Source organism: Brassica oleracea, chromosome C2 (assembly GCF_000695525.1).
Source record: "Brassica oleracea var. oleracea cultivar TO1000 chromosome C2, BOL, whole genome shotgun sequence".
In the NCBI taxonomy this organism is placed as follows: domain Eukaryota; kingdom Viridiplantae; phylum Streptophyta; class Magnoliopsida; order Brassicales; family Brassicaceae; genus Brassica; species Brassica oleracea.
The window spans coordinates 48,498,169-48,506,321 of record NC_027749.1 but is presented as its reverse complement, the minus strand read 5'-3'; the positions used below and the strand labels follow the sequence as shown (position 1 = coordinate 48,506,321).

Genomic DNA, 8,153 nt, shown 5'->3' with positions numbered 1-8,153 from the left:
CACTCGGCATCTGGCCATCAGGCTGTGACAATTCCAAATCGCAAAAACAACAAATCAGTTACACAATCAACAGATCTAATCAATGAAGAAACGATTTTGAATCAACAGATCTAAAGACGTAATCAATGAAGAAACGAGAGGATCCCAACGGATCTGGCATCAGCCATAGCAGTCAAACGCAGATCTATAAGAGTCCACGTTCTAATAAGAGATCTAATTCAACGGATCTTGAATCAACAACACAGATCTAAACATTTAGGTAGAGTAGATCTGGAGATCGCTAAGATACAATGTAAAATGTAGCTTATACGTCAGATCTGATCAAATCAAACACAGATCTACAAGATTTTCTCAACGAACGAATCTTTTCAAAATGGAGATACGGATCTTGAAATCAGCCACAGAGATCGATACGAACCTGAATGCCATGTTCAAGGCAGTAAAGCTCCCAGCAGGCGTTTCCGACTTGGATACCAGCTTGACCGATGTGGATCGAGATGCACTCCCTCATTTTTGTTTTTCGGAGAAGAATAGATCTGTAGAAAACAAGATTCGCGAGGAGGAGGAAGAGACGGAAGGGCGTGTATGAAGACGCTCTCCTCAAGGTGGATCTAGATCTGGCTTTTTTTCGAATTCTTGTTTTTGAGGATGAAGGTTTAAAGGTTTATTTATATCGGAATAACAACTGGTAACCCTTGAATTGCGGAAAGAAACGGGTGGACGTGCGCTCTCGTCTCTTTGTTTTTTTTTTTAAAATTTGAAATCACCTTGAATTGCGGGAAGGAGCATCTTAACCGGAATTTAACCGGATTTGACCAAAAACGAAAAGGGAAAGAGTTATGGAATTGCATAGTACTCCTCATTCTGTTATTTCTAAACATTAAACACCATTGATTTGTTTTTTCCCGGATTAAGCCCTCTAGATATTGACAATTTCAAAGCCCAATATCGAACTTTTAAGCCCAATATTGACCACAAAAAAAAGACACCCCTGTTACCTTACCATTGAGTTTTGTTTCAATGATTTGTTAGAAACCGTAGTGTTATTATTTGACTAGTGTCATTAATCATTATGATTATGAAAATTACTTTACAGATGATTTCTTTAAAACCACATTTTCAGCCAGTGATGTAACAATTAACATGCAAATTTAAGCACTACCCTTACGGCTCCTAAACGATCTCAAAGACTCTTTGGAATAAGAAAATTCTTAAGCAAAACATTTAAATGTCGAGTAGAACATAATAACGACAAAAAGCTTAAAACATTGTCTGCAAGAAATGAAGAGGAACGAGAGTTCTCTATGAAAATTTCGATTATGAAACCAACCATAACGAAACAACAGAGTATTTCTCAGACCTTGAAACCACGACTCTTTCGCTTTCCTCTAGCCTTCTCAAACTTCCTTCCCTTAGACCTAACATAGGGCTTGGAGTGACTGTGTGGCACACCAGGAGCTAGACCAAAGTGCTTCACTGCTTCACGTGAGTTCTTTGGTCCTCTAAGTAGAACCTTTCACAACACATAAACATAAGCTTAATTTTTCAAATAGAATCCAGATAAAGGTGATTTATTTTCAAATGACTCACCGTGTTCTGTCCCAAAGGAGCAACGAGAGCAAGCTGATCAAAGGTTAAGCACTCTCCACCAGCTTTCTCAATCCTGGCCCTAGCCCTCTCCGTAAACCTCAAGGCAGTAACCTTCATTGCAGGGATCTCGTGCACTCTCAAATCATCAGTAATAGTCCCAACCAACACAGCAATCTTACCATCCTATAGTAAGAGACAAAAAACCACATGATTTACCCTTATCCAGACAAACAAAGCCTGATTAGAATGTGTCTCAAAAGGAAACGAACCTTGCCCTTCATGAACTCAACGAGCTTGGATAGTGAAAGAGGAGCCTTGTTGACTTTACTCATGAAAAGCCTCTTAAGGATCACTGCATCGAACTTGCTTCCGGTTCTCCTAACCAAAAACCGGTACAGCTACAGAAAGGAGAAAATCTCATTAAACCAATCTGACATTACGATCCAGCCTACCAATCATTGAGACAGTAGATTCATAAGAATATATCCATTTTAGTTACCTTGACGAGAAGCTTGAGGTAGACATCATCGGACTTCGGAGCTGTCCTTTTGGTCTTCTTGCTCTTACCTCCCGCGATAAGATCGATACCCTACAACAACGAGAAAACTAAAGAATCAAGCATCTCCAGATTTATTCCTCAACTATAAGCTATAGCGCAGATCAATAAGCTAAGTAACATTGCAGACACCTAATCGAAACGAAGAAACCTAAGCTAGAAGTAGAACCAACAGATCAAGCTCGTAGGAAACTCATAAGAGAAGATATTAAGCGGCGGAGATCAGTACGTACCATTGCGTGAGCTGTCGAGTGTCTGTCTGCTACGGAGGAAGAGGAAAATGAAATTAGGGTTTATGAATTTATAGGAATAAGCTCGCTCGTATCTTAGGTTTCATGACGTCATCTTCGCTTTAGGCCTTCTTTGGGCCCAAACAAGAGGCCCATTTATATGATAGATCACTTTAATCGGGTTTTTAAAATCGTCATTTTAATTGGGTTTTATTTATTTTTTTGGTCGAAAGAATTGGTTTGTTTTTTTTCTTGTCTGAATATCAAAGTTCTTCTGGGTTCTCATTGTTGGACGACCCTCCTTCATCCTCAATTCCATCTTTCCCACACTTTCTCGGGAAAATTCAAAGCAGAAAATCTTTAATTCCATCGGTGCCTAAACACGACCCATTATTCCACTCCTGCTTTTGAACGAAACCCTTGTACCAAGTTTCGATTTTGGTTAAAAAAAAAAATTAAGATCTGAGAGAGAAGACGATGATGACGAGTATGGAAGGGATGATAGAGAAAGGAGTGTTGGATGATATCATCAGAAGATTGCTAGAAGGCAGAGGAGGCAAACAGGTTCAGCTATCAGAGTGCGAGATTCGTCAACTCTGCTCCAACGCTCGTCAAATCTTCCTCTCTCAGCCCAATCTCCTCGAGCTCCACGCCCCAATCCGCATCTGCGGTAATCTCTCTCTCTTTCGCCCACGGTGAAATTGCTTAATTGGGTGTGAACACAACAAATTTAGGGATTTGAGCATCTGGGTATTGTAATTGGCGGTGAATGTAGCAAACTTTAGGGATTTGATCATCTGGGTATTCTAATTGGGGGTGAATGTAACAAAATTTACGGATTTGAGCATCTGGGTATTGTAATTGGATGTGAAAAGTAGCAAACTTTAGGTATTTGAGCATCTGGGTAATGTAATTGTGGGTGAAAGTAGAAAACTTTAGGGATTTGAGCATCAGGGTATTCTAATTGGGAGTGAATGTAGCAAAATTTAGGGTTTCTCTGTGAATTTGAGGTTGATCATGGAGGTGAATGTAGCAAAACTTTAGGGTTTCTCTGTAAATTGAGGTTAATTTTGATACTTGGGGTGAAAGTAACAAACTTTAGGGTTTCTATGTGAATTTGTGATCAGGTGATATCCATGGCCAGTATCAAGATCTTCTTCGACTATTCGAATACGGAGGCTACCCTCCTTCAGCGACCTATCTCTTCCTAGGCGACTACGTTGACAGAGGCAAGCAGAGTCTCGAGACCATATGTCTACTCCTCGCTTACAAGATCCGTTACCCGTCCAAGATTTATCTCCTGAGAGGCAACCACGAGGACGCTAAGATCAACAGAATCTACGGATTCTACGACGAGTGCAAGCGTAGATTCAACGTACGTCTCTGGAAGATCTTCACCGATTGCTTCAACTCTTTGCCCGTGGCAGCACTCATTGACGACAAGATTTTGTGTATGCACGGAGGGTTGTCGCCGGAGCTGGAGAATTTGAATCAGATTCGAGAGATTGAGAGGCCTACTGAGATTCCGGACAACGGTCTTCTTTGTGATTTGCTTTGGTCTGATCCTGACCAGAAGAGGGAAGGATGGTCTGATAGTGATCGAGGCATCTCTTGTACTTTTGGAGCTGATAAAGTCGATGAGTTTTTGGATAAGAATGATCTTGACCTTATCTGCCGTGGCCATCAGGTAAAAAGCTAAGATGTGTTTTTTGTTGTAAAGGTAGAGACTTTTTAGTGGAGACGTGTGATGGGTTTTGTGTGTTGCAGGTAGTGGAAGATGGGTATGAGTTTTTTGCGAACAGGAGGTTAGTTACGATATTCTCAGCTCCAAACTATGGTGGGGAGTTTGATAACGCTGGTGCATTATTGAGTGTGGACGAGTCTCTTGTTTGCTCTTTCGAGATTATGAAACCGGCTCCCGCTTCTAGTAGTCATCCTCTCAAGAAGGTTCGTTTCTACCAATAAAATGTACATTCAGGCCTATGTTGTAACACAGTTTCTTCAGAATCTTTGCAACAGAGCCTTAGGTTTCATCAGTGTGAGATTGTGATGTCCATCTTTGATATGTTTCTCTTTATCAGGTACCTAAAATGGGGAAGTCTTGAAGTCTAGCCTTCTCTCTCAAGATAAGGGTTTGACAGCTCAAGCTAGGCTCAAGATTTGAACTTCCACCATCACTTAGTTTGTGTGTGTTCAGTTATGGGTTGAATGCATTGAAGAACCCAAATGGTCCCTTATCATCAAACAACTTCTGTAAAAAAAAAGTGAGAAAGCAAAAACACACACTTAGTTTTCTGTGTGTAGATGCAGAATGATCGGTCTTCTGCTTCTGGATAGTCTCCTTTACTTTCTTCTTTTAACCCTTTTAGTTTTTAAGTTAGAGTGCCTCTCTCAGATTTTTATTTCTTGCTCTTGTTTGATGAACCCTGTTGCATATCATCAAGGTACCACATTTCTTCAACTTTTAGCTCTAATGTTCTTCTCCAGATTGAAAGGGTTAACAGTATCAAAGATAGTTTTGAAGTGTGGAAAAAACTTAACTAATGGCTTTTGCAACTACTGCCGTAAAATGTCATTCCATAATCTTACTCAGCTTGTTCATTGGTGAAAAAGAAATCAACTTTGAACTATTCTTCTTCTATTCGGAAAGAACCATTAATCTTATTATTCAATAGTCAAAAGCATATAAAAATTCATTCTCTTTTGAACATTTTTCTTCACAACCCTGAAGAAAAGAAAGAAGAATAGACATGAACTAAGCAAAGGCTTTCATTATGGCACCACTCTGATCTCAAGACAAAGAGAATGACAATGTTCCGAACTAACCATATGAAACTGATTTGGCTTCACGGATCGTTGAACAATCCTCAAAGCAACTTGACGCCAGCTTCCCTGACAGAATCGATCACAGCCTTGACTTTACCATGATACATCTGCTCTTTCTTCATGTGAATGGTAACAGCTGGAATGTCTTTCATCAAGAGCCTTTCTCCAAGGAGTTTACCGATCTTTGCAGCAGCAGCCACGTCGCGTGTGACCCCCATTGTTTCCCTCAATGCTTTTTCCTGTGAGCTAGCTGAGCAAGCCACGGTGGCTGTTGGTGAGTGGATGACTTGGGCGTGAACAAACTTATTCGTGAAGTACAACTTCAAGACGTAAGGTTTGAGGTGGTCGAAGAGCCGCGGTGGTCTCACTGCCGGTGGAATCACCATCTTTCTCTGCCTTTTACTCTCTAAAACTCTGCAAGGAGAGACAAAAGTGTAAACACTTCAAAAGATAAAAATCAAATAAAACTAAAAGAAAACTCTAATTTTCACTAAGCATTATTAACACAGCACAAGACAAAGGCTAACACCTGGAATACACGTAAATGATGCAAGCCAAGAGTAACACGAAAATTGCATTACAGTGAAGTGGAATAGAGCAAAATTTACATGACCAGAGGCAACTGCAGTTAATAACAGTTGAATATTCCATTTTAAACTAAATCTTCACATATCAGACAAAGACAAATGTGTGATGTGACACTCCTGTATTAATATAATTCGACTGCTTGTTTGTAGCACCAAAACCAAACCTAGAAGAATCAACATCATACGTTTTAACTCTCCACTCCTTTCAGACATTTCATCGAACAGTTGGTGGATATCAGTTTGTGACTAAACCATTATCATTAACAAAAAAAATCATTCCTTTCTCATCGAACAAGATCAGTACAACATTGTCCATGTGACAATCTATGACAGAGTGATATCTTGCATATTTGCATGGTTTTAAGCTTCCATTTTGTACATAATGATCATATAGATTAGTAGTTTAGCATCTTTAGGATCCATTTTGCATTCATATGTCTTAATCAGATAATGGATTATCCTATGGAGCAATCAGAGGTGTTTAGAAGCATTGTGACCCAAAAAGAGATAAAGAATGGAGATTGATCAATCATAAGGCGATCGACGCGGGTAGCAGCACCCCGAGTCCACTGACCCGCGTCACCGAAAGATCAACTCGAGAAGCCACACGGGGTCGAGTACCCGCTCGCATGGGCTAGAAGAATCATCGAGGTCCGACGCGGGGAAGGCGACGCGGGTGATCCCCATCTTCCCCTACCCGTGTTGCCGAAGTGATTGTCGAGGAGTCACGCGGGTGAAGCAGCGCAGGATCACTCACCCGCTCGCACGAAGAAAGAGCATCGTCGAAGGTCCAACGCGGGGAGGATGACGCGGGTTGGTGTCGATCGTCTCAACCCGCGTCACGAAGAGAAGGAATCGATAGAGTCACGCGGGACGGAGCCACGCAGGATCGCCTACCCGCGCGCATGACGGAAAAGCCTCGACGACGATCCGACGCGGGTTGGCTGACGCGGGATGTGCCCGTCTATTTCTACCCGCGTCGACGCGTTATCTTAGTCGAAATGTTAATGTTTTTTAAGGGCTTTTAAGTCTTTTTAAAGAAAATCATTAGGTTTTCCAAAGACATATAAATACTCTTATAATCCTAAAGTTATGGGCATCTTGTTTTTCTATCTAATCACAAAGAACTTTTAAGTGAAAAATCTTATCTTGATCATTTTCTCTTGTGATTGCTTGATTATTGGGATCACTAATCATGATTAGCTCCAAATCATCATTGATTCTTGGGCTCATCATGAAAAGTAGTGAGTAGTCATCTTTGGATTCATGGGTTAGGGAGACTAATGGTGATTAAGCTAGATCTAAGGTGTTTTAGTATAGATCCATCTTGTTCCTTGCTAGTAGAGTGCTTTTAATGCAACTCTAGAGTTGACCTCTCTAAAGTTGAGCTCTAGGCATTTCATGCCTGAAAGGTGTTTGATGAAATGCCTGAACCAACTCTCCTAAGCTTTTAACATTATTTACCAAAGAGATTTGTTGTTAAAGGTGTTAAGATGGCTAGTAGACTTGAGACTAATGATTACTTAGATAACATTCAACCAAAGAGATTTGATGTTTGAGTTATTTTAGTAAATAAACATTCATCTAGAGATAGAGTTTGCTTAGGATGGTGTCTAGTTTAAAGTAGATAGATTGGTTGAAAGTTAACACCTTTAGATTGAAACTTGGTCAACCAAGGTCAATTCCTTTATCCCATGAGTTCTCTTATCTCATAAGAAAGAAAGTTTTGTCCTTTATTGCAATTTAGTAGCATTCTAAAACAAAAATTATCTCACCAATTGATAGCACTTAGATTAAACATGGTCTTACATTCTCTTTACTTTAGAATCACTTAGAACTGGTTTTACATTTTTTATTCTACAACATTTGATTAGGAGCCTCGAAACTCGTATCATTACAGAGACGGAACATTGAACAATTGAAACCAATCAAGACTAAACTAAAATGCAGTGAGCAATTTGTTCCAGATTCCAAAGGATTGAAGCTCGAAAACTAATCGACGGTAAAGAACTTCCAAGAGAACACTTCCAGTGTTCTAGACACTGAACCCAGAATTAGCGTACCTGGAAAAATAGGAAGCGACGGAGTCGGGCGAAGGAGAGAATGAAACAAATGCCGACGAGGACGAGATATTGGGTTTTGATGACAGAAGTATAATGAGCCCATTATCGGCCCATTTAGACTGGAATTTTTGGTAGTGAGCCCATTGTTTCTTTCTAATTGAGTTGGGGTCATATTATATACTAGGTTTGAGTATTTCAACTAATCTGCATATTTTTTTTTAAGTAATTTTGATTATGTTTCAACAGCTAAACCAACTACATAGCAAACAATCAGGCTTCGTCATGAATCGTTTGTCTGATT

General features: G+C 40.1%; 3 protein-coding genes across 3 annotated transcripts; 1 reads left to right on the top strand and 2 right to left on the bottom strand.

The window, feature by feature from the left end:
• Nucleotides 1-1,181: 1,181 nt before the first annotated feature.
• Nucleotides 1,182-2,437, bottom strand: LOC106322660 (60S ribosomal protein L18-2-like). Its single transcript, XM_013760755.1, has 5 exons — nucleotides 2,380-2,437; nucleotides 2,090-2,179; nucleotides 1,860-1,988; nucleotides 1,591-1,773; nucleotides 1,182-1,513 (listed from the first exon to the last, which is right to left on the bottom strand). The coding sequence occupies exons 1-5, from the start codon at nucleotides 2,380-2,382 to the stop codon at nucleotides 1,355-1,357; spliced, it is 564 nt and encodes a 187-aa protein (XP_013616209.1). The 5' UTR covers nucleotides 2,383-2,437; the 3' UTR covers nucleotides 1,182-1,354.
• Nucleotides 2,438-2,616: 179 nt separating this feature from the next.
• Nucleotides 2,617-4,837, top strand: LOC106322406 (serine/threonine-protein phosphatase PP1 isozyme 9-like). Its single transcript, XM_013760427.1, has 4 exons — nucleotides 2,617-3,046; nucleotides 3,504-4,063; nucleotides 4,144-4,323; nucleotides 4,458-4,837. Exons 1-4 carry the CDS (start codon nucleotides 2,854-2,856, stop codon nucleotides 4,479-4,481), a joined length of 957 nt encoding a protein of 318 aa, XP_013615881.1. The 5' UTR covers nucleotides 2,617-2,853; the 3' UTR covers nucleotides 4,482-4,837.
• A 180-nt stretch (nucleotides 4,838-5,017) lies between these two features.
• LOC106325197 (50S ribosomal protein L18-like) lies at nucleotides 5,018-7,897 on the bottom strand. Its single transcript, XM_013763222.1, has 2 exons — nucleotides 7,853-7,897; nucleotides 5,018-5,616 (listed from the first exon to the last, which is right to left on the bottom strand). The coding sequence occupies exon 2, from the start codon at nucleotides 5,586-5,588 to the stop codon at nucleotides 5,244-5,246; it is 345 nt and encodes a 114-aa protein (XP_013618676.1). The 5' UTR covers nucleotides 5,589-5,616; nucleotides 7,853-7,897; the 3' UTR covers nucleotides 5,018-5,243.
• Between the last annotated feature and the right edge of the window lie 256 nt (nucleotides 7,898-8,153).